Here is a 27,143-nt window from a genome sequence, read left to right as displayed (position 1 = left end):
CCTATTGAGTGAATGAATGACTGTATGAATGAATGAAATATCCCATGTTAGAATTTCCCAAATTATGTTTGTTGTGATTTTCTGCACAATGAGCATTGTTGGTTTTAGACATTCATAATTCACCAAAGTGAATTATATTAAAATTTACATGAAATTCTGCAATAACCAAAGCTCTAGCTTTGTCTGACATAGTGCACCCAAATTAACAACTGTGCCCTTTTCTGCAGAATACCCACTGATACCCTTTGTGTTAAATAAATATGTGTGCTCCGACTGAATATGGACAACCTTTCTGGCAAGTGACACAGGACCTAACATGTCTGGAAAGGAGTGTAGGGGAGAGAGAGCAGTGGATGTTGTAGGAGAGATCACAGGACTCCAGGCCATGAGAAGCCTCATAAGCCAAAAAAGCATTTTGGCTTTCACCCTGAGCAAGATAGAAAACCATTGGTGGACTTTGCTCAGATAAGTCACTTGATCTGAATTATGTTTTAACCAATCATATTGGCTGCTTTGTCTAGAACAGAATAACAAAGGGCAAAGGAAGAAGCAGGGGAGATGAGTGGGGCAGCCTTTGTAGTCATCAAGACAAGAGATGACGGCAGGCTTGAAACAAGTTAGTGGCAATGGGGGTTGTAAGAAGCAGTCAAATGTATGATATTTTTTGACCTAAGAAAAGTTGAAAGAATTGAAGAGGAAATACCTATGTGCCCTCTGACATCTACAACTGTCAAACTTCTGCTACATTTGCCTTATCACACATAGCCATCTGGCTATCCAATAAACCATCCATCCAGTAGATATGTATTTTGAAGGAAAAGCTGCTAATGGTGACTGAGGTATAGTTTTTGGTTTGGGGGTTTTCTTTGTTTCTTTTTGTGATAGAATTCATATACCATAGGATTGACTCCAATATTTCTGACTTAAGTAATAATAAGGATGAAACTTCCATTGACTAAGGTGGGAGATGTATATTAAGGCACAGAAGGGAGAGGGATATCAAAAGCTCGATTGTGTATGTTAGTTTGAGGTGCCTATTAGACATTTAAGGAGAGATGTTGAGCAGGTAGTTGCATACACAAGTTTAGAGTATGGAGAAAGGTCCAGACCAGAGATACACATGTGTGAATCACAGTGACTCAACAGGCAGTGATTCCCAATCAGAGAGACCAGATCAATAAAGCACCTGCATCATTAGCTATAGGATAATGGCTACCATTTAAAGAGGATGAGAGAGAAAATGACTGATATGGAGTCCATCCAAACCAAGGACAGAGACATATCCATTCAATGTCCTATACAGACCTCATACTCTGATATGGTGTGTACCAGGTCAAACGAAAAAGATATCTATGACTTTATCTACTTTTAACCATTTCAATGGCAAAAAAAAAATAATGGTAGGAGGGAAAGATATTAGTTGTATTTGTAGTCACATGCCATTACATTTCACTGGAACCTAGTAAATATATATTTAATGAAAAAAATCATTGAAAATAAACATACATGTGTGAAAAGTCATGTGCAAAATCAGGATGCTATTTTCTTTCTTTTTTTTTTTTTTTTTTTTTTTGAGACAGGGTCTCCCTGTCTCACCCAGGCTGGGGTCCAGTGGTGTGACTGCAGCTCACTGCAACCTGCACCTCCCAGGTATAGGCAATTCTCGTGCCTCGGCCTCCCAAGTAGCTGAGATTACAGGCGTGTGCCACCACGCCTGGCAAATTTTTCTATTTTTAGTAGAGATGGGGTTTCACTGTGTTGGCCAGGCTGGTCTCAAACTCCTGGACTCATGTGATTCCCCCCATCTCGGCCTCTCAAAGTGTTGGGATTACAGGTATGAGCCAACACACCCGGCTCAGAATGCTATTTTAAGATCTTCATTTTCAGAATATCATCACTGGAATTTTCTTACCTAATTCCAACATATACTCATTATTTAATGTAGTATATAATGTATAAATCCCCTAGGCCAAAGAGTTCTGTATAAAATAAAAAGTATTCTTCTAGAATATATGCTTCTGTCTATGACAGATAAAAAATATAAACATTAGTAAGCTTTAGTAAAATTTGCCCCATTTGGATATACTTGAAAGTAAAGCAGTTACATGATCCCACATCTCTGACAACAAAATCAATAAATATGAGAAATGTGTGATAGTAACTTTATACACACCTTATTCCATGTCATATTTACAGTCCTTAAGCTTTCTGAAATTTTATCCCTTTCAGGTAAACTCAGACTTTTATCTGAAAGCATCTCCAATTCAGTTCTATTCAGCCATTTGAGTTTTTCAGCATGTACTTCCATTTCTTGAGTTAAGTCCTGGAGAAGTTAAAAGATAGGTGTGGTTAGAAGGTAGTCAGATAAGGGAAAATTCAAGAATTGTATTAGAAACCTTTTTGGTATTATTACAAATGTAACTTTCTAATTTGTTAAGTGAAAAAATAAACTTATAAGAAGCTTAAGCTCATGCTAACAAATGATAACTAGGAAGGGAGTGAGCACATGCCTTCTGTGTGTATTTTTGCACTCCTGTGCACAAACGGGCTCTCTGGTACTCACTGTCTCTTAACCGGGTCATATATTATTTTTACACTGCTAATTTAACATTCTATTCTTATCTCCTCCTTGCTACTCCATCCTAATATACTGTTCCACCTTTTCTAACTCTCCTCAAATTGTTTACAAAAGAGACATTCCCAAAAAAACCATTGAAATTTTTAGGTAAAAAAGGAAGCTTGTTAGATATTGTCATATTTTAAAAAGAAAACTTAATATATGTTCCACAAAATATTTTTCATCATTATTCAATGTTTCTTTCTCAAAATGCTTCAATCATACTCCTTTATAGACAAAATCTCTGAATTAGTAAGTAACCTTTCACACACACTTTTATGCTTGTATATGTATGAATACACACTCATAATTTCTTTTTTTTTTTTTTTTTTTTTTTTTTTTGAGATGGAGTCTCGCTCTGTCTGTCAGCCAGGCTGGAGTGCAGTGGCACGATCTCGGCTCACTGCAACCTCCGCCTCCTGGGTTCATGCCATTCTCTTGCTTCAGCCTCCCGAGTAGCTGAGACTACATGCGCCTGCCACCACGGCCAGCTAATTTTTTTTTTTGTATTTTTATAGAGATGGGGTTTCACCATGTTAGCCAGATGGTCTCGATCTCATGACCTTGTGATCCACCCGCCTCGGCCTCCCAAAGTGCTGGGATTACAGGCGTGAGCCACCGCACCCGGCCCACAATTTCTTTTTTTAAATAAAAATGTGAGCACATTATGCTGAGTGTTCTGCAACAAGTATTTTAATTCTTAACACAAAAAATAAATATTTATGAATACAAAATTTATGGATATTTGGATATATTTATACATCTATATATGTATGAATTTTTATAGATTATATACATAGACAACTATAAACAATACTTGTTAGTTGCAAACCAACAAGGAAAATCTGATTAATACAACCATGACACTAAACCTATTGCAAGCTGCATTTTGTTCCTCAGCAAGTCACTCTGATAATTACTGATTATTATCTATAAAGTTGAGTTTTGCAGCTTTATAGACAATAATCAGTAATTTTCTTCCAAATCTAAAAACAAAAAACGATATTTCATAGCCCTATTGTATTTTAAAATGATAAGGTCAGTTTACAATATCCTAAAAACCTTTCATCTAATACTGACACCATAATAGTTTGTTCTTTTTACATAAGTGAAGTTTAAGCTCTGCAAGACCAAAATTATAACTGCTCTTTAAAAAATAAAAGATATTCCGCTTTCAAGTTCACCACATTTACCAAAAAGTACAAAGTTTCTTTTCCCTTTTCTTCTTCAGACACGCAGTATGTGACTCTGAAGTATAATGTTCGGGCACCAAAAGGCATATAGACAGAAATAAACAACTTACTCTTAATTCTTGCAGGTTTTCTCCGAATTCGGTGGTTGATCTCTTTTGCATAGCATGCTCAGCCTTTGTTAACCAACAGATAATCTCATCTAGCTGATGCCTGTACTCCATCACCTGCTTACTTTCTCCTTTTAGCCTAAAAGAATATATTATTTAAAAATATTGAGGAAAAACTGCCCAATTAAGCAGAACCTTACATATTTGCTTTGAATATCCTGACTAAATATTTCCCAAAATAAATAATTTCTAATAATTATTTTAATATATATTTTAAGTGAAACAATGTATATATTCTACAATATAAAGATTGCTTAATAATAGACCAAGAAGCTTTTTTCCTTAAATTCAAAAACATTGAAACTAAAGAATATTATCTTCCCTCATCATAAAAAGTTATGTAGAAATTGAATACAAAAGCCTTTTTTACAGTTAGATACCACTCCGCAACATAATGGAAATTTTTTAAAATGTGAAAAATGTCTTTACCTAAAATAATAGGGAAAAAGCATAATACTCTTTGAGTGTTTCACGAATATTGAAAGGAATCATTATATGACATGTTATCACATTAGGTGGTAACTATTACTCTGCTTTATTCATAGGACAGAAAGAATAAGAACAAAGCAAGGTATCAAGAATGGGAGAATCTTACAAGTATTAGGGAAGACAAGAAACATGTGAATTTGGCTTGTTTATTAAAATAACTATTATATTTGAATATAGCACTGTTACAAAAAGAGATATAGAAAAAAACAAAGCAAAAATTTTAAATGATGCAAGGAAAACAGTCAAATGAATATAAAAAAGGAACTGCCTCAATTAGATCTTTATAGTGTTATAAGAATAACATTTATAAGAATATAAACCATCTGTCAGAAGAGAGGAATATGATTAGAACTCATATGACAAATAAGATTATGTGTTTTTTAAAAGGATTTGAAAGCTATTAAGAGCCTGGTGGTATCTTTATTTTTATAGCTGCTATAATTAACTGCTGGTTTAAAAACTGAATGCAATTTTTAAATAAATTGTATTGTATCATTCCTAATAAGAATTTATGTTTTTACGGCTAGGAGTTTTCATTTTTAATCACAAAAGGTCTAACATAATCTTGCAATACATGTAATAAAATATTAGATAATACTTCTATATTTAATAAAGTCAATATTTGATGTATAATGTTTAAAAAAATGAAAATCACTACAAAATCATAATTTTTAAGTATCCATCAAGAAAGAATGCTCCTTTAAGATTAAAAATAAATAAATACAGCAATAGCACTAATTACTAAGACTAAAACAAGTAATCTACCCTCCATAGTGAAAAGTATTTAACTTAAATAACAACTTTGGAAACACCCAAAATACTATTATAGGCCTTTGTTTCTAAAAAAGGGTTGAAATTTCACGTTCCAATGTTCCAAGATCATGACTAATTTAGTACTTTCAAAACAGAACTATGAAGAAAACTAGCATTATAAAGTGATTTCAATAAGATACATTTGAGTCACCCAATATTTTCATCTGCAAATTAGCTAAATATAATCTACATTTTAAATATTATCCCCAAGAGTAAAAACAAATTATAAATTCATGTTCTAACAGAAGATAACAATTGCTCACTAAGGAATAACCCACTGGGCATGGTGGCTCACGGCTGTAATCTCAGCACTTTGAGAGACTGAGGCAGGAGGATCACTTGAGCCTAGGAGTTCGAGACCAGCCTGGACAACATGGCAAGACCTTATTTTTACAAACAATTTAAAAATCAGCTGGGTGTGGTAGCACACACTTGCAGCCCCAACTACTCAGAAGACTAAGGTGAGAGGATTGCTTGAGCCCAGGGGCTCAAGGATGCAGTGAGCTACGATTGCACCATTGCACTCCAGCCTGGGTATCAGAACAAGACCTTGTCTCCAAAAAAGGGAAGAAATAACTCTGCAGGTTGCTGAACTATGCAAATACTTAACTACAGGCACTCAATACAAAAACAAATTGAACTGTGTGATAATTCTCAATTACTTTGTTAACAACATATATACAATCTACCCAAAATGGTCCCAATTTAATATAGATTACCAACCTAAGGTGAAGTTTAGCGTTAATTTACAAAGACAAATATTGTTTTAGTCAAAATATAAGCTGTTGGGGAAGAGATTCATTATTCTTTTCACTTCCAAAAAATGAGTAAAAACACGTATTAGCTTCACCTTATTAGTTTTAGGAGCTGTAATTACCACACTCCACAAATATCTACCTTTAGAAGAATTTCTGCATTTATTGTTAAAACCCTCCCAGCAGGTACATGTTTTTCCTTAAAAAGGTATAGGAGAGGATAGGCACAGTGGGTCATGCCTGTAATTCCAGAACTTTGAGAGGCCAAGGCCAGCGGATCAACTTGAGGCCAGGAGTTCTAGACCAGCCTGGCCAACATGGTGAAATGCCATCTCTACTAAAAATATGAAAATTAGCCAGGCATGGTGACAGGCACCTGTCATCTCAGCTACTGAGGAGGCGGGGCACGAGAATTGCTTGAGCCGGGGAGGCAGAGGTTGCAGTGAGCTGAGATCACGCCACTGCACTCTAGCCTGGGTGACAGAGCGAGACTCTGTCTCAAAAAAACAATAAAGGTCTAGGAGATAAATCATTTCAAGCTAAGACCCTCCATGCAAACTGAATAGCATGACATATAAGATCTTATGGGACCTCATTTTCCAATCTTTCCCCTGGTCATTGAACCCTCCTCTCCTTTCAATCCTTTGCAGATCTCTCACACGACGATGCCATTTATGCCTCCCAACTCTGCTGTTTTACTTCTTCTGCCTAGAAGGCCCTCCCTAGAAGAAATTTATAGAAAATTACTATAAATGCTTTAAACTCAGCTTCGGCATGCTTTCTCTGTGACACTTAAATTCCACAGCCCATCATATCTGCCTCTGTGACACTTTATCTTTTTAATGATGTTTTCGTTCATCATTTTCTTCTTCTTAGTCTTTAAGTTCCTTAATCATACTTGCATCTTCAGTGCTAAACATAGAGCTCAATAAATATCGATCAAGTCATTAATCAATCATTGGCAAAATTCAGCAATATGCTTAGAGAATAAGTTCTAAGATAACTTGCTTTCATAAGAAATAGATACTTTAAGTGTTTACTATGAATAGTCAAAGCATGTACATTTTCCAAACACTATTGCATTTAATCCTCATGACAGTCCTCTGTGGTGATATCATAGTTCTCATTTCCAGAGGAAGACACTTTGGCCAGAGAGTTCTGTGCTCTTTCCAAGTTCGTACAGCATAATATTGAGAGCATAAGACAGTATGATCACTTACTTTCTATGAGATCTTGGACAAGTTACTTAACCTCGCCTCTCTTAGCCTCAGTTTCTAAAGCTGTACAAGGCTTAACAGTCCCCTAAGAGGTGAGTTATGACTCCTAAACAAGGCAATGTGTGCAAGGTGCCAGATACTCTCTCTGCCATGTGGTAATCTCTCAACCAAAACATACAAATTATTATTTGTCTCTTACCAAAACACACAAAATAATAGATTTTTTAAATGAAAAGCAACTGTAGGTCACATGATACTTGAATATTTTAGGTTGCATAATAATACTGGACCTGATAAAGTATTAGATTGGCCTTTCACAAAATGATAGCTTATCACTAAAATAATACTTCATCAACAGAGTTAAAATTAACAGAAAAAAAAATCGTGGAGTTTTTAACCCTAAACTACCAACAAGAAACGAACAAACAAAAAAGATCATTAATGACGGAATATATGAAGCAAAGTAGAAATCATTCATAAATCTTGACTGTCTCAGAAAATAATGTCAAATAATTTTAAATATGGGAAGTGTCTATAGTGTTGAGCATTATATTCCAATTGCAAAACAAATTTGCAACTGGAAGATGCCCAAATAAAATCTGAGTCACTGTAACATAATCTGACATAAAAATTAATAATACTATATTATATTATATTATATTATATTATATTACATAGATGAAGAACTTTATTATTGGCAAAGCATGAATAGAACACAACATTTGACACCAAAATAACTTAGTGAGACGTATTACTAAGGTAGGCTCAATCAGGAAATAAGCAAAGGGAAGGTCTGATCTTGAACCCAGACCTTCAAACCTGAAACCTGGAGTTTCAGTTATATCAACTACTTTAAATTCTCATCATAATCACCATATCATAATAAGCAGTTGTAAATAAAAGGAATAAAGGTGTTTGGTTTTTACATATGTAGCATTTGAGTAGAAAAGTGAGACTTTATGGACAGCCTAAAAATACAGGAAGGGAGAACGTGGGCAGTGGAGGTCTTAAATGTCAGTAAAATTCCTATTATAATGTCAAACAATAAAAGAACTCATTAGATTGCATCTTAAAAGATTCTATCCAAAATATGTTCACTCCTGTGCCTGCAAACAATCATAGCTAAATCACCTTGGCTGCCTATCCTTCACTTCTGCAACAATTGCATCCCAGCGTTGGTTTAAACCTGCCAGTTTGTCTTTCAAGAAGCTTCCATCTGCCTGGGAGAGTTTCTGCACAATCCCATCCCCAGTTCGGTTTAGCGCTGCAAAACTGGGCTGGTGGCTGCTGATGCCCACCTCAAGTTCCTGTAACAGAGCACAACTCAAGATTAGTTTCACTAATAAGTAAATGATTCTGATGCAATGAATCCACCCAAGTATTGTGGTATCAATTTAAGTGTGAAAGAAACAAACTCCTGGAAAGATATTTTATGTTAAAAAAAAAAGGCATTTTAAAACAATTTTAATTACATTTCAATGAACATGCTAAATGAAATTTATTTTGAAATCTAACCCACCTTCACAAATGTCATCAGGCAAAATACAAGGAAGTAGGGCAGCTTAATAACTAAAACGAATAACAGCTGTTTACATTAAAGCATAAGCATCAGTCATGTTTGATGAAAATGAATTGCTCATCTTCTTTCAAACAAGTGCTTGAAGGCATTGCTTTAAAAAATTATATACCCCAATATATCCTTATATCCTTGTGTTCTACCATATACAAGTAAACCTAAATGTGCATTTTACTAAGATATTGCTTCACTGGTTGATATGGTTTGGTAGTGTCCCCACCCAAATCTCATCTTGAATTGTACCTCCCATAATCCCCACATGCCATGGGAGAGACCCAGTGGGAGGTAATTGAATCACAGGGGTGGTTACCCTCGTGCTGTTCTAGTGAGAGTGATCTGATGGTTTTATAAGGGACTTTTCCCCCACTTTGCTCAGCACTTCTCTCTCCTGCCGCCATATGAAGAAGGACATGCTTCTTTCCCCTTCCACCATGACTGGACGTTTCCTGTGGCCTCCTCAGCCATGCTGAACTATGAGTCAATTAAACCTCTTTCCTTTATAAATTACCCAGTCTCAGGTATGTCTTTATTAGCAGCATGAGAACAGACTAATACACTGGTCTACAAATGTTTAAGTAACAGATTGAATGAATATTTTCAAGTCAAATTTAAACACTTATCTGTAACTCCAAAAATAAGAAAAATGCATTAACACATTTATTTATTTATTTATTTAGAGACACAGTATCGCTCTGTCACCCAAGCTGGAGTGCAGTGGCATGATCTTGGCTCACTGCAACCTCTGCCTCCCAGGTTCAATCAATTCTCCTGCCGCAGCCTCCCGAGTAGCTGGGACTGCAGGTGCGTGCCACCATGCCCAGCTAATTTTTTGTATTTTTAGTAGAGACGGGTTTTCACTGTGTTAGCCAGGATGGTCTCGATCTCCTGACTTCATAATCCGCCCACCTCAGCCTCCCAAAATGCTGGGATTACAAGTGTGAGGCACTGCGCCTGGCCACATTAACACATTTATAAGAAAAACAAATGAATTATCTTTAAATTGTCATGTCCTTCTAAATAAAATACATTTAAAAAACTTAATAAAACAGAAAATATTTTTATCAATGGTAGAATTGAAATTGCATGTGCTTTCTACTATTATTTTTAAAGACCTATTGTTATCAGCAGAACTAACTTTGTGTTATATTTTCCCAAGACTGAATTAGACTTACATGAGCAGCTGCCCTGCTGTCGCTCCAGAATAATTTACTTTATGATAATTATCAATGATACAAAGAAATGAGATGCCTAAGTGTTTTAAGTACAAAAAACAGAGGTGAGGCATGCAAATATTTTTTCTGTTCTTGGTATAGTCTTAGGCATAACATTTTACAAATTTTATTCTAAATATAAAATTGTTTAAATAAAATTGTTTTTCACATTAGCCACTAAGGAGTATTTTTATTTAAATTTCTTTGAAATCCTGATTGAAAATTGTTATTGACCAATTTCTTAAACTTTTATAACTGGTAACAAGAATTGGAACAAAAATTACAAATTGTCCATTGACTTCTGAAAAATTAATATATTTTGTCCCTACTTCTGAAATCTGTCTTAACAGGAATACACTAACCATATGTGCAGTCCCCCTCCTCTAACAGAAAGCACTCACCTGCTGATGTATCCTGGCTTTCTCTAAGTCCAGGCTGCCACCTGGAGCACAGGTATCAACCAGTAATTCTTCAGCCTCTGTTATCCACTGTGTGAGGTCATTAAGGTCACAATGGAACTGTCTCCATTCTTCCATTGCCCTGTCAAAACAACTAGAGGACAATAAACAAAATAAAATAGGTTTCCAAATTTTCCAGGACTGCCTAAAGCCATTTTTCTAAAAAAGAAAATCAAATTTCATTTAAACAGAAAGACCTCAAACAACTGAATTCACAGCCTATTGCTCCACAAAACCAATTTTCATAGTGGGATACAGGTAATAATTCCTCCTAGAGATATATGCATCATACCAAGGGCAAAGCAATCTGCTCACACCACCAGCTACCAAATCCTCTCTCTCATACACACACACATGCACACTCACGTATACACACATGCACACTCACATACACACTCACACACTCATGCACACACTCAAGCAGCTTTTTAACTAAAAAGATGCAGCCTTTTCTGGCTTGAAAAATCAGGATCGATTAGTTGTAGGCATGTTAACGCATCCAACTTTATACATTTAACATTTAAATACTGTGAAATATAAAATATGATTCATTATTTTCTTGGGGAAAAATATGTTGTTTTACTACCAGAACACTTAGTTCCTGGCAAGAATAAAGCACAAAAGGCCAAAACACTTCAAAATGCCCGTATACCCCTCTATCTATATGTTATATACTGAATTATGTCCAATCAAAATTCTTATGTTGAAGCCCTAACCCCACAGTGTGACTGTACTTAGAGACAGAGCTTTCCGGGACACAAATAAGGTTAAATGACGTCATAAGTGTGGGGCTCTAGTCTGAAAGGACTGGTGTCCTTATAATAGGTGGAAGAGTCACCACAGAGCTCTCTCATGTGAGGACACAGCAAGAAGGTGGCCATCTGCAAGCCAGTAAGAGAGACCTCACTAGACACCAAATCTACTGGCACCTTGATCTTGAACTTCCAGCCTCCAGAACTGTGGGAAAGTAAATGTCTGTTGTTTAAGCTACCCAGTCTATGTTATCTTATAACGGCTGCCTGAGCAGATTAATGTACTTTGGGTAATGACTGGTCCTGAGGGTCCCATTTACCTAAATACAGCAAAGTATGAAATTGCATGCAGAGCCCGTTATGCAATAAGACAGAGGGCTATTGAGATTTCTGTTTAAACCAAACTCTTTTAAAGATGGCAAAGTAAAACCCAGTGCTTGTTACATTCAGGATACATGAAATAAGCATAAAAAGGAAAAGCTTTATTGGACTAGGATCCTAAATAATTTTTTCTCCTATCTTTTTGTTTAAGAGTAATGGAGCTGAGTTTTAGAAGTGATCTCTGAGATCTTAACAATATTAATAAAATATATATTTTTTAAATAAAATGGCTCCTAATATCAATAACCCCTAAATAATGTGTATATCGTCTTTCTCCATGAAAATTACTTTAAAAATTTTGCTAATACTGCCCACAGTAAAGCAATTTTCTATTGAGCATGGAAAAAGAAAAGCACTTTAAAAAAAGGCACTATGAGGTGATATTAAGACACTCATTATCATTTGCAAAAATTCACAATAACTACACAACAATCACAATTTCCAAATTCGAGATGCTATAAGACTGTTCCAAAGATCTAAAGACTTTGAAAATACAAACATTAAACTTAGAATGTATCATCAGTGACAGAGAGAAAAAAAAAATGGTGGATAGGAGGAAGGTCTAACTTGCAGCTCCCACTCAGACAAACAGCAGCATGTGCAGACACATAGTGGACTTTTGTTCCAAGAACTACTGCAGGAACATACCAGGAAAACTGAGAGAATCTACAGACCCTTTGAAGGAGGTGGAATGCTGCTGCATGCTGCATGGGAGAGCCGAGGAACTGGGGATCAGCTTGCGTTCTCAGCTGGGAGACTTGTCACCTGGGGCAAGTTCTCAACCCTGCTCACCAGCTGCCTGGAAATAAACCCAATGCTGTTGGGTCAGTGGGGGTGTGGGGGTGATGGAAGGGGTTCCTGATAGGACTAAGACTGGCCTTTTGGGCCGTGGGCTGCATGGAAACTGAGTGAGGCCTGCAGCTGCAGGCTTTCCCCCACTTCCCTGGCAACCTGTGTGATGCAGCAGAGGCAGCCATAATCCCCCTGGGAACATAACTCCACTGGCCTGAGAACCACACCCCCATCCCCCATAGCAGCCACAACAAGTCATGCACAAGGAGAGTCTGACTCAGATACACCTAACCCTGCCCAACCTGATGGTCTTTCTCTACTCGCCCCAGTAGCCAAAGACAAAGAAGATAATTTCTTAGGAGCTCTATGGCCCTGCCTGCCGCCTAATCCTCTCTATGCTACTGCAGCTGATGCTCTCTTGTAAGCACCATCTCCTGGCTGGGGGCCAACCAATAGAAAACCAGCGAACTTAACCAAAATACAACCAAGGACTCTCACAGAGGCCGCTTAACTCCCGTTACTTCCACCAGAGCAGGTGCTGGTATCCACAGCTGAGAGACCTGAAGACGGATCACATCACATCACAGGACTCTTTGCAGACACTTTCCAGTACCAGCTCAGCACCCAGTAGCTGTGCTGGATGGCTAGCTTCAGAAGATAAATAATAATCACTGCAGTTCAGCTCTCAGGAAGCCCCATCCCTAGGGGAAGGAGGAGAGCACTATATCAAGGAAGCATTTCATGGGACAAAAGAATCAGGACAGCAGCCACTGATTCCCAGATCTTCCCTCTGACATGCTCTACCCAAATGAGAAGAAACCAGAAAAACAATTATGGTAATATGACAAAACAAGGTTCTTTAAAATACCCAAAAAGATCACACTAGGCTGGGGGCAGTGGCTCATGCCTGTAATCCCAGCAACTTGGGAGGCCAAGGCAGGCAGATAACCTGAGGTCAGCAGTTCAAGACCAGCCTGGCCAACATGGGGAAACCCTGTCTCCACTAAAAATACAAAAATAAGCTGGTGTGGTGATGCGTGTCTGGAATCCCAGCTACTCGGGAGGCTGAGGCAGGAGAATCACTCAAACCTGGGAGGTGGAGGTTGCAGTGGGCTGAGATTGTGCCATTGCAACTCCAGCCTGGGCAACAGAGTAAGACTCCATCTCAAAAAAAAAAAAAAAAAAAAATCACACTAGCTTACCAGCAATGGATCCAAACCAGGACAAAATATCTGAATTGCCAGAAAAAGAATTCAGAAGGTCGATTATTAAACCAATCAAGGACACACCAGTGAAAGGTGAAGTCCAACTTAAAGAAATCAAAACAATGACACAGCATATGAAGGAAAAAATCTCGAGTGAAATAAACAGCATAAATAAAACAACTATTGGAAATCAAGGACACACTCAGAGAGATGCAAAATGCACTGGAAAGTCTCAGCAATAGAATCGAACAAGTAGAAGAAACCTCAGAGCTCAAAGACAAGGCTTTTGAATTAACCCAATCTGACAAAGAAAAAGAAAAAAGAATTTTAAAAAATGAACAAAGCCTCCATGAAGTTTGGGAATATGTTAAAAGACCAAAGAATAATTTGTGTTCCCAAGTAAAAGAGAAATCCAGAAGTATCTAAAACATATTTGCAGGAATAATTGAGGAAAACCTCCCGGCTTTGCTAGAGATCTAGATATCCAAACACGAAAATCTCAAAGAACACCTGGAAAACTCATTGCAAAAAGATCATTGCCTAGGCACATGGTCATCAGGTTACGTAAAGTCAATAAGAAGGAAAGAATATTGACAGTTGTGAGGCAAAAGCATCAGGTAACCTATAAAGAAGAATCTATCACATTAACAGCAGATTTCTCAGCAGAAACCTTATAAGCTAGAAGAGATTGGGGTCCTATCTTCAGCCTCCTTAAACAAAACAATTATAAGCCAGGAATTTTGTATCCAGTGAAACTAAGCTTCATAAATGAAGGAAAGATAGTCTTTTTCAAACAAATACTGAGAGAATTTGCTGCTATGAAGCCAGCACTACAAGAATTGCTAAAAGGAGCTCTAAGTCTTGAAACAAATCCTAGAAATACAACAAAATAGAATCTTCTTGAAGCATAAATCTTGGCCAGGTGTGGTGGCTCACGTCTGTAATCCCAGCACTTTCGGAGGCCGAGGCAGGTGGATCACCTGAGGTCAGGAGTTTGAGGTCAGCCTGGCCAACACAGTGAAACCCCATCTGTACTAAAAAATACAAAAAAAATTAGCCGGGCATGGTGGTGGGCACCTGTAGCCCCAGCTACATGGGAGGCTGAGGCAGAGAACTGCTTGAACCTGAGAGGCAGAGGTTGCAGTAAGCCGAGATCATGCCACTGCACTCCAGCCTGGGTGACAGAACAAGACCTGTCAACAACAACAACAATAAAGCATAGATCTCAAAGAACCTATTAACAATAACAAAATGAAAAAAAAAAAACCCCAAGGTATTGAGGCAACAAATATCATGATAAATAGAATAGTACCTCATATCTCAATAATAACATTCAATGTAAATGGCCTAAATGCTTCATTTAAAAGATACAGAATAGAAGAATGGATAAAAATTCACCAACCAAGTATCTGCTGTCTTCAAGAGACTCACCCGACACATAAAAACTCACATAAACTTAAGGCAAAGGGGTGCAAAATGACAGTCCATCCAAATGGACACCAAAAGCAAGCAGGAATAGCTATTCTTATATCAGACAAAATAAATTTTAAAGCAACAGCAGTTAAAAAAGACAAAGAAGGACATTATATAATGATAAAAAGACTAGTCCAACAGGAAATTATATCCTAAATATATATGCACCTAACATTGGAGCTCCCAAGTTTGTAAAACAATTACTACTAGACCTAAGAAATGAAATAAACAGCAACACATTAATAGTGGTGGACTTCAATACTCCACTGATAGCACTAGACAAGTCACCCAGACAGAAAGTCGACAAAGAAACAATGGAATTAAACTATACCCTAGAACAAATGGACTTAACAGATACTTACGGAACATTCTATGCAACAACTGCAGAATATATATTCTATTCATGAACACATGGAATATTCTCCAAGATAGACCATGTGATAAGCCACAAAACAAGTCTCAACAAATTTAAGAAAACTAAAATTACATCAAGTACTCTCTCAGACCACAGTGGAATGAAATTGGAAATCAAGTCTGAAGGGAACCCTCAAAACCATGCAAATATATGGAAACGAAATAACCTGCTCCTGAATGATCATTGGGTCATCAATGAAATCAAGATGGAAATTTAAAAATTCTTTGAACTGAACGATAATAGTGACGCAACCTATCAAAACTTTTGGGATATGGCAAAAGCAGTACTAAGAGGAACGTGCATAGCATTAAATGCCTACATCAAAGAGTCTAAAAGAGCACAAATAGACAATCTAAAGTCACACCTCAAGGAACTAGATAAACAAGAACAAACCAAACCCAAACCCAGCAGAAGAAAAAAAAATAACCAAGATCAGAGCAGAGCTAAATGAAAATGAAACAAATAAACAAAAATACAAAAAAAAAAATGAAACAAAAAGCTGGTTCTCTGAAAAGATAAATAAAATTTACAGACTACTGGTGAGATTAACCAAGAAAAGAGAGAGGATCCAAATCAGTTCAATTAGAAACAAAATGGGTGATATTACAATTGATGCCATAGAAATACAAAAGATCAAGGCTATTATGAACATTTTTATACACATAAACTAGAAAACCTAGAGGATATGGATAAATTCCTGGAAATATACAACCCTCCTAAATTAAACCAGGAAGAAATAGAAACTCTAAACAGACCAATAACAAGCAGCAAGATTAAAATCATGATTAAAAAATTACCAGCAAAAAAAGGCCCAGGACCCGATGGGTTCAGAGCTGAATTCTATCAGACATTCAAAGAAGAATTGGTACCAATCCTACTGACACTATCCAAAAGATAGAGAAAGAGGGAATCCTCCCTAAATCATTCCATGAAGCCAGTATTACCCTAATACCAAAACCAGGAAAGGACATAACAAAAAAGAAAACTACAGACCAAATCCCTGATGTAGATGCAAAAATCCTCAACAAAATACTAGCTAACTGAATCCAATAGTATATCAAAAAGACAATAAACCATGATCAAGTGGGTTTCATACTAGGGATGCAGGGATGGTTTAACATACACAAGTCAATAAATGTGATACACCACATAAACAGAATTAAAACAAAAATCACATGATCACCTCAACAGACTCAGAAAAAGCCTTTGACAAAATCTAGCATCCCTTTATGATTAAAATTCTCAGCAAAATTGGCATAGAAGGAACATACCTTCAGGTAATAAAAGCCATCTATGACTTTTAGCCCATAGCCAACATTATACTGAATGAGGAAAAATTGAAAGCATTCCCCCTGAGAACTGGAACAAGAAAAGGATGCCCACTTTCACCACTTGCATTCAACATAGTACCGGAAGTCCTAGACAGAGCAATCAGACAAGAGAAAGAAATAAAGGGCATCCGAATTGGTTAAAAGGAACTCAAACTGTTACTGTTTGCTGGTAACATGATCATATACCTAGAAAACCCTAAAGACTCATCCAAAAAGCTCCTAGAACTGGTAAATAAATTCAGCAAAGTTTCAGGATACAAAATTAACGTACAAAAATTAGTAGCACTAAAAATTTAAAAATGAAAATAAAATTGAGATGTAATCTATCACTATTAAACTGGCAAAGTTTTTTTAAATAATAAAAAAAAACCTGTCAATGTTAGTAAGGGCTCAAAAAGAAGGATATTTTTACAAATACTGTTGGCAGGGGTAATAGTAACCAATTTCATGATATAATACAGAGGTTTAAAATGTCATTATTTTTAAAGAAATTTGTCTTCATCTAATGATCAAGCCTAATGAAATATAAGTATGGATAAAGATGTATGTAAAAGAATGTTCTCCAAAGGTACAAAGAGAAAATTTGTAAAATCCATACAAAGGAATATACCAAAGGCCACTAAAAGCTATCTTTTCAAGGATTAGTCACATTGAAATATGTAGGCTAAAATAGAAAAAAAGAGAAGGAACATGATGCCTAGTTTTTGTGCGTATGTCTCTCAAATTACCCAATGTATTATTCTGTGCTCCCTTTCCTCTTATACAGCACTTTCCACTGGGTTATTTCATAACTTATTTGCCTTTCCATCACATCCACAGCTACTGGCAAAAATCTTACCTGTTTTCATTTCTACCTATTAATAGTCCTGGTCAAAATCTAGTAAGAAGGCTCAAAAGCATTCATTTAAACAGAAGGCTATAAAAAAGAGTTTGGTACTATATATGGATTCTAATTATCTGTAGCTGCCTCTGTTCTTCACTCACATTAATCATCAAGTGTGCTGAGAAAGTGAACATTAATGAAAAATTTCTTTAGTTTTTTTAAAGAGAATGGACACTATTTAGACACTAAAAATTAGAAGTGCTTCCATATCATTAAGATATTATGTTATAAATGGTCATCTATACATGATCACATTCCTCCTTTAAGGAACTATACTCATCACAATTTATTAAACAGGGCATAACGCCGGGTGCAGTGGCTCACACCTGTAATCCCAGCATTTTGGGAGGCCAAGGCAAGGCGGACTGCCTGAGGTCCGGAGTTCAATACCAGCCTGGCCAACATGATGAAACCCCATCTCTACTAAAAATACAAAAATTAGCCAGGCGTGGTGGTGTGCGCCTGTAATCCCAGCTACTTGGGAAGCTGAGGCAGGAGAATTGCTTGAACCTGGGAGGCAAATGTTGCAGTGAGCTGAGATCATGCCACTGCACCCCAGCCTGGGTGACAGAGCAAGACTCCTTCTTAAAAGAAAAAAAAATAATAGGGCATCCTACAAGGATATGAAACATGTTCTCATTAATCTCACTGTCCACATGATCTTCTTCATGCCCATGAACTTGCAGGCATTTTTTTAAATTAAATATTAATTTCATTTACACATACCCTTTCCGATCACTGTACATTCTATTAATTCTGTCCCATTTTGCATTCAGCTGAGTAAGTGTATCTCTGATCTGAATGGCTTCAGGTCCAGAGGCTTCAAGGATGACATCTGGCTGTTTTTCATGAATGACTGCAATCTGCTCTCCAAGTTTGTCCAGTTGGTCTTTGATATTCTAAAAATATATTGTCATGGATTAACAAAATCCAGCAAAGTAACAAAAAAAGGAATCACAGATGACCAGATATTTATATTGTAGAACACTCATTTGAAATAATAATGAGACATAATCATTGTTAATCATGAAAACTGAAAACTTTTTTTTTTAAATGATACTCTGTTTTAACCAAAGTGTGTGGAATATGCTACATAATATACTCAAGGCAGGAAAAAAAGTCCTCACAATAGTAGCATTTGTACAGGACACATGAAAGGCTTCAGTAACATTCTCTATAGGTAATGAGGCATTTGAAGCTGGAAATAGTGATATTTTCAAATATCTAATAATGTTAGTTTAAATGAGAGGAATGCACTATCAAATCCATATTATCAGTGAATTTATTGTGATTTTACATATAAATGCAATCAAGTTACATGAAAATGCCTTGCTAGAATTTAAGTTTAATTAACTTACAATCAAGATGCCATTCCATACCTCAACTGGCCAATTTTAAACCATTATAGATTGCCTGATAAATGCTGACAATTAACATCAACTGACAATCTAGTTTATAAGACAGGAAGGTGGTCTATGTCTCTGTTTAATTTTAAACAAGGCTCTGATGTTGCAAATAATTTATAACTGTGCACATTTAACAATCCATACCCACTTTTTTAAAATTCAAAATTTATTATATTTTCTTTGACAATATAGGAAAGCTTTACTAGTCATACATATTATCAATCCCCTGGCACAAATTGTAAAAGATATAGACCATCTAAGTAGGCACAAGAACAAATTTCTTCCTCTACTTCTACATTAACTGTGGCCATTCAAACACAGTGCCCAGAGGTCTACCTTCAGAGAGTCTTCCTGAAAAGAGAAGTCTTCGTAAATAGCAGTGTTGAGCTCTGGAACATTAAGCGATAATTCAACATCATCCATGCAAAGTAAAATTTTGTTAATTTCAACCAGATAATCTGTAGGAAGAAGTGATGATCTAATTCCAGAAGCAAGTTGACCCATTTTCCTCTGTTGAATAGGGATTGCCTACAAAAACAGCAAAAAAAAAAAAAAAATATATATATATATATATATCTTAAAATACCCCCACAATGAATAATAACAATACAAGACTATTGTGTGAAGGAATGCAATATCATGAACCAAATTTTTAAAACTTAAGTTTTAATGTTTTATATTATAAACCTACCTTGCAACAGAAAACCTTAACAATCTGTATCCTAATTTTCATCTGCAGCATGATATTAAACAGTATAAGTATGTTATTAATTTGACAGGTTTTAAGATCTATGTCATCTAAACTCAGTTAGCAAACAAAAAACAACAATTCCTTTCTTGAGTTGTTGAAAGAATGAGAATATCCTGCCAATCATAAAGTTTTGTATGAAATAAAACATTTTGATACATTATTTCACTCTTTTAAAAATATCACAATTTTAAAATTGGACCTCATTGCTAAAAATATAAGCAAGTTAAACATGTTTCCATAACACAACATGAAATGCACAAAGTGTTTTGATTAAAATAATATCCAGGTAATTCAGTATGTAATCTTAATCTCTGAGAATAATATTATAGAGCAGGAATATCCTACATTAGAAAATAGATCATGAAGTGTCATATTTAGACAGACTTGAGGCTCTATGGACTACTCATCTGCCCTAATATAGATTTTCTGGATCCTCTTCTCAGAGCTTTCTTTTTCATTTTTATTTTTTTGGCGGGGGGGTGGTGCGGGACAGAGTGTTGCTCTGCCTCCCAGGCTGGAGTGCAGTGCTGTGATCTCGGCTCACTGCACCGTCTGCCTCCCAGGTTCAAGCGATTCTTCTGCCTCAGCCTCCTGAGTAGCTGGGATTACAAGCATGCACCATCATGCCCAGCTAACTTTTATATATTTAGTAGAGATGGGGTTTCACCATGTTGGCCAGGCTGGCCTCGAACTCTTAACCTCAAGTGATCAGCTGACCTCAGCCTCCCAAAGTGCTGGGATTACAGGCATGAGCCACCGTGCCCGGACCTCTTCTCAGAGCTTTCAAACAATAAAGTGCTCTCTGGGATGGACCGCCAGTCCTTCAGGAGTTCAAACCCTTTACTCCTAGATGGCCACAATTTAGTAAGTGCTATGTATTACCACTTGCAAAGGGCCAAACTGCAGCTGCTCATGAATTAAGGTACCTTCCTTGACATCTTCACTTCTCCTATGTTGAACTTCCAAAAAATGATAATCATCTGTAAATTCAAGATGATAGGTAAAACAATCACAAATGCATGTTAATTCAGTTAGTGATCTTGAAAATGGTTACAATCCAATCTCTAAAGGAATCCAAGACTCATGACTAAAATCATGGAGTGGGTAACATGGTGTTGAACCCAGAGGACTGCATTATTGCCTCCTAGAATTTGTTAAACTACTGCGTCCACCATTTGAGGGTAGTTCTGGATAGCCAGGTTAGAAGCAGGTCTATACATTTCTTGACTTTAACAACAGAACTAATTACACTTGTCTCCAAGATTAATTTTATTGTCCTAATGCCGCAAGTTTAAATTTTAGTCAGAAAGCATTTCTAGATATTTACCCATATGTCTAAGGAAACAAATTCTGTGTTTTAAGCAAATATAAAAGAATGCTGAAATAAATAACATATCTACCCAGAAACCAGTTATGAATAAAAAGATGCTAAGTATTTTTTAAGAAAAGAAAAAATCAAAAATAATTCTTTTGGATTTTCATTTCAAATAAGCCAGTGTTTTTATTTTGGAAGATCAGAAAACTAGGCTCAATTGTTCTCCCTCTTAACTTTAAGGAAAAGAAAATAGCCCAATGAAAGTATTTCTAGGTTGAGTAATCATGTCGAAAAAGTAAAAGAGGAAAGTGGGACCCGTTTTCCTTCTTGGCTTCCCATCCATTAACCAAGATTTTGCTGAAAGGTCATCTGTTTTCCAAAAGACCAAAAAACTCCAGACATCCAACTACTTTATTATGCTTGTAGGGACATTTACCTTTGTAGTACTTTCCTCATTTAGCACCACTAGATAATACATGCCACATTTGTTTTTTAATCTGCTCCATTAGGTAAATGTTGGGAGCCACTTTTATACCTCAGCTACTACTGCAAGACTGGAATTCCTATGCTGCTTCTTCAGTTACATAACGGATTGTCATTCTGCAAGACCACGTGTACCTGAAGCTTTAGAATAAACTAGGGAGGTTAGTAGGTATCATAAAGATCCAAGTTTTAAAAATTCCCATTCATTAAGACTGCCTCTTTTTCTCTTCAGACTATAGGACAATCCAGGATTTTTCTGAGCCTTCCCACTCTTGCAGAAGCAGCAAGGCCGTTCAAGACTTAAACATGTGCTTTCTGTATTCCCAAAATAGATTTTTTTCCCCCAAGAGAGTGATCAATCAAAATGCCCTAGGACTAAAAAAATGTCCTCGAGATCTGACCGAGACTTTACTTCTGGACAATTTTATTTTTAAAGAATTCTCCTAGGACACAGAAACACAAATATACTAGAGGTCAGTATTTAAATGAGACAGTGTTACATGACGTAGCTCACATCATATAGTAAAGATTAAAGAGATTTTTAAGTGAGTGTTTTATTAAATTTCTAAGTTTTGTTTTTACCAAACCATAGGAAAAACCTGGAACTAAACAGAATTGAATATTCATCAACTTTCTGGAGGATAAAAACTTTTTAGATCCCAAAACAGAAACCCCTGAAAAATCACTAAGGGAAAACATAGTCACCTGTGGCTAAACAAAAATTTTAAATGGTTATATCTTAAAGATAAAATAATTAGAAGATAAATATCAATAAGATAATATTTTATAGCAATTATGGCAAGTGGTTAATATCTTTATAAAGTGCTCATACATAATTTAAAAACAGTAATACTCTAGTAAACAAATTGGAAAAGGTCACTTAACATATATTTCAGGTAAGACAATGAGTCCTGTAAACTAGTGCTTCTCAATCCTAATTGTACATTAAAATCATCTACAAATGTTTTGTGTTTTGTTTTTGTAAATGCCCACACCTAGGTCCTGAGAGATTCTGATTTATCTGTTTCAGGAATTAGATCTGGGCACTGTAGTTTTTTTTAAAGCTCCCCACAGTAATTCTCATGTTCACACTTAAGAATCATACAAGTTTGAAAACTATAGATTTGAAGTTTGTAACATAGTTTGCCTACCAATGTTAGTAAAGCCAGAATGAAATTAGCTTGTATAGTATATATTAGTACTTTTAACAAACAAATTTATTTATGTATTAAAAGCTTAAAACTTATTTCTATTTTGTGCTAGTAATAATTTCTGATTTCGGACCCAAAGATGAAAAAGATATTGCCTGAACTTGGAGAAGCATTAGGGAAGAAAGATATTTTAAAAAGTCACAATAAAGCAGAGAACTATAATATAATCTGACAGAAGTTAGAAATAAAAATGGAGCTGAGTCTTAAAAGATAACGCATTTTTCAGCTAACCTAAAAAGACAAAACTCACTCTAGGGAATGGGAATAAAATTAATAAGTTCCCAGATGTGCTAAGGCACATGATGTGTTTAGGAAAATGTAAAGAAAAACCAGCATAGCTGTACTACATGGGAAGTGACAGCACATCAAAGACATAAGGAGCCAGGGGTCAGACTGAAGACTTTGTATGTCGTTATATTGACAGACCTTGCATTTAAAGCTTTTTCTGTATTTTGCAATATTTTCCTAAACAGTTTCTTCGATGAAGGAATGACATGATCAGCCATGACTTTGGGGAGAATAACTGTGAGGAAGAGACAAAGGACATGCTAGAGTGAGAAAAAACAGACATAAGAATATGTCCATGGGATATAATATCATGGGAGAAAATCATTAGTCTAAATTATGGAAAGGATAGTGAAGTAAAATAAGCTAAGTCACTTTCTGATGGTCATAAAACAAGCAGCTGGTAGAGCAATATCTAACTTCACATTCAAACCTGTACGTTGCTTCAAGCAGTCTCAACAGTTTTAATGCCTACTCAGTGTGATGTGAGAAGATATGTGAGGAACAAGAAATAGTTAAGAAGGATGTTGAGGCTTCAGCCTTGAGAGAATGGCTAGTTTTTAAAGTATAGTCATGCATTGCTTAATAACAGGGACATGTTCTGAGAAATGTGTCTCTAGGTTATTTCATTGTCATACAAACATCATAGAGTGCCCTTACACAAACCTAGATGGTGCAGCCTCCTGCACACTTAGGCTGTGTGGTATAGTCAATTGCTCCGAGGCTAAAACTTTACAGCACGTTATTGTACTGAATACTATAGGCAATTCTGAAACACAGTTGGAAGTATTTATGTATCTAAACATATCTAAACATAGAAAAGGTACAGTAAAAATACAGTACCATAATCGATCTACTTAATTTCCAAAGTCATCAAATAAAAATCGTTCTAGAAGGAACTACCAAAGAACGGACCCCAGGGAACAACAGCACACTTAAAATGCAGCTAGAAAGATTGCCGTTTAAAAAAGAGCTGGAGCTGGATATGGTGGCCCACACACCTGTAGTCCTAGCAACTTGGGAGACTGACATAGGAGGATCACTTGAGCCTAGGAGTTCAAGATCAGCCTGGGCAACATAGTGAGACCCCATCTTTAAAAAAAAAAGAAAAATATAAAGAAATAAAAAGGGAGCTGGTAGTGAATCTTTACTAGAATATAAATCATATTACATCACTTTCACAAACTGAGTTATTTTTAAACTAGAAATTTTTTTTGACATAGACAAGACCTTCACAAATAAAATATGGAATTGGAGGAAGCCACTTCTGAAATAGATAGATCTCTTTTAGGTTTGATAACATAATCAGAAATCCAAAAGAGATGGCCAATAATAAGGTTTTACATTTCCATTTTGAGTTCTGCACCATCCAAAAATATGAACACATCTAGTAACACACACCAGAAAGGAGGAGATGATATTCCAACTGGTGTGTTTTAAAGCATCTGTGATGCAGCATCACACATCTGAACGGCAAGAGTTAAGTAAGGTATTTAAATGCAACAGAGACTCTCCAATCATAATACCTTAATTTTGTTGTATCTAGTATGCAAAAGTAATAATTGCAAACGGATCTTTTCTTTTTTATTATCTTCCATAGGTTGATGTAACATTTCTTCTCCTCTTTGTAGAACTTCCTCAATCTGGGCGCTCTCCTCATCCATCTAAATTTTTAAAAGGAAAAAAAAAAATGACTCAAAAGAAAAATGCATAAGGTCACTTCCTATCAACTCCTAAGGAGGAAAACTAACCTACTTAGTATAGTATACGTCAAGATATGTTAACCTGAACGATCAAAAAATTTATGTTTTTTAAAATATATTTTATATTTGAAGATAAAATGTCTCAAAGAGAGTTTAGCAAACATTAGATAATACTAAGGATTATGTCTAGTTCAGAAACTGAGTCTATTTTCTTTTTAAGCACATGAATCATGTGACTCTTACATTGACACACATCAAAAAATCACATTTGAATTTGTTTCATCATGTTTGACAGATTATATGGGCAAACATCTTGATGTAAAAATAAAATTAATAGAGAAGAAAAATGAGAACACTATGGTTTTGAAATCTCCTTGAACCAACCTTTTCATCTTCATCACTGGATTCCAAGTGTTTTTCCACAAATTTTAACATATTTTCTATGTCATTTTCTAATTTTTCCAAGTCAGAGAAAGGCACACCAGTTTCAAATGTTTCAGTGGTGACCAAACATTGGTATAATGGTTCCTGAGCAATTAGCAACTGTAGAAGGAAAAGAATTCTCTGAAAATAGATTTTTAATTTGACTTTCCATCATTAATCAGAGAGATGGGGTGTCAAGAGAGAAACTAACACTTTTTAAACTGACTTTTCTATTCAGCTCAGCTAACTTTTGTTTCATTCATTTATATGGCAATGATTTTACCAATTCAGACTTCTCTGAATGACCCGTTTTCTCCAAACTCTAGCCAGGGATGTGACGTAGTATTGCAATTCATTGTGGCTGCCCAGAGTGTTGTGGCGTGGATTTGGAGACCACATGCGAGCATAGCAGGAAACTATGGCCATGATCCAGAAACTATCCTTACCATGGCCACAGAAAGGAAGAACAGCCACCCAGCCCCCAGGGCAGGGACACCTCACAGAATGTCTCCCAGTTAAGTTTCCTCAGTAGAATTCCCCTTGGATTTTCATACACAAACGTCAAAGAAGTGCATATTTCTCAATGTCATCTTTTCAGATAACATTTACGTAGAAAAATTTTATATTTGTTTAACTAAAACTCAATAAAACAATTTAAATAAAACTAAATGCAGATAAATACCATCTGGGGTTGGCTAAGTGTGGGAAAACTAGCACTCTCTCATAAAGGTCCTATTTATTACCCTGTTAATTAAATGTCTAAAGCTCTTTATTAAATTTATAAAATCAGGTAGTACTTTCCTACATTAGGATTAAACTGTGAAATTATCTGTAACTTTTAGATTTGTCGTCATGTAAAACAAAAAAAAACAAGTTCTGTGGTGTGTGCAATGTGAACACATATAGAGTGTGACCATAAAATAAAGGGTTTAATATTCATCCCTAGCTTGGGAATTAGTTTCATCATTTCATAACCAATTCTAACCTTTGACTGAGTCTTTGAAACCTTTTCTCAAATAGGTTATTTTCTTCAATACTAATTGCTTGTTTTCTCTCCTTCATATGCACAATCACAAATAAATACGGACAAATGCTCCAAAGAAAAAGTGATTAAAAACATTTTAATTTAAAAATTGTTGGCCAGGTGCAGCAGCTCACACCTGTAATTCCAGCACTTTGGGAGGCCAAGGCGGGCAGATCACTTGAGGTCAGCAGCTCAAGACCAGCCTGTCCAAGATGGTGAAACCCTATCTCTCCTAAAAAAAAAACACAAAAATTAGCTGGGTGTGGTGGCAGTTGCCGGTAATCCCAGCTACTTGGGTGGCTGAGGCAGGAGAATAGCTTGCACCCAGAAGGTGGAGGTTGCAGTGAGCTCATGCCACTGCACTCCAGCCTCGGTGACAGAGAGAGAAAACAATAAAATTAAAATAATAAAACAAAATTGTTGATGTATGTACTGTATGACTATCATTTAGATACATACCCATAGGAAAAATGGTTTACTCTAAAAGCATAATTACTCACTTTGGCACTTTTGATATGTTGAGACACCTTTTCAAAGTTCCTATTCAGCTCAGCTAACTTTGGTTCTACAAGCTCCCTGCTTGAGCTTCCACGGGCATTCATCAAAATAAGGGCTTGATCGCGGACATTTTCAACCTGGAGGTTGGCATCATCCAGCTCAGATACTAAACGCTAATTATAAGAAAACACAAAATTATCTCATGGGAAAAATCAAACCCAAACATGAGTGTGATGCTTATACAGAATGAAAGGTAGTTTAAATAAATATCTGGGATCCCCAGTAAGAGATTTCAGCATAATCAACCAGGTGAGAG

The 27,143-nt window shown here is 36.1% G+C and overlaps 1 protein-coding gene across 2 annotated transcripts in view; it reads right to left on the bottom strand.

Moving 5' to 3' along the window:
• Window positions 1–27,143, bottom strand: part of UTRN (utrophin) — a 568,097-nt gene that overhangs the window by 311,109 nt on the left and 229,845 nt on the right. For both annotated transcript variants that reach the window (XM_014345496.4, XM_063605516.1), the window contains exons 37-45: window positions 26,830–27,000; window positions 25,267–25,425; window positions 24,706–24,843; window positions 19,471–19,662; window positions 18,455–18,627; window positions 10,440–10,590; window positions 8,383–8,558; window positions 3,921–4,056; window positions 2,174–2,323 (exon numbers count right to left, since the gene is read on the bottom strand). In XM_014345496.4, coding sequence (XP_014200982.4) covers window positions 2,174–2,323; window positions 3,921–4,056; window positions 8,383–8,558; window positions 10,440–10,590; window positions 18,455–18,627; window positions 19,471–19,662; window positions 24,706–24,843; window positions 25,267–25,425; window positions 26,830–27,000 — 1,446 coding nt within the window. The remainder of the gene's footprint in view (window positions 1–2,173; window positions 2,324–3,920; window positions 4,057–8,382; window positions 8,559–10,439; window positions 10,591–18,454; window positions 18,628–19,470; window positions 19,663–24,705; window positions 24,844–25,266; window positions 25,426–26,829; window positions 27,001–27,143) is intronic.

The sequence above is a fragment of the Pan paniscus genome, chromosome 5 (genome assembly GCF_029289425.2).
Source record: "Pan paniscus chromosome 5, NHGRI_mPanPan1-v2.0_pri, whole genome shotgun sequence".
Classification (NCBI taxonomy): domain Eukaryota; kingdom Metazoa; phylum Chordata; class Mammalia; order Primates; family Hominidae; genus Pan; species Pan paniscus.
Note: the sequence above shows the minus strand (reverse complement) of the source record. Positions and strands in the feature narration are given on the sequence as shown.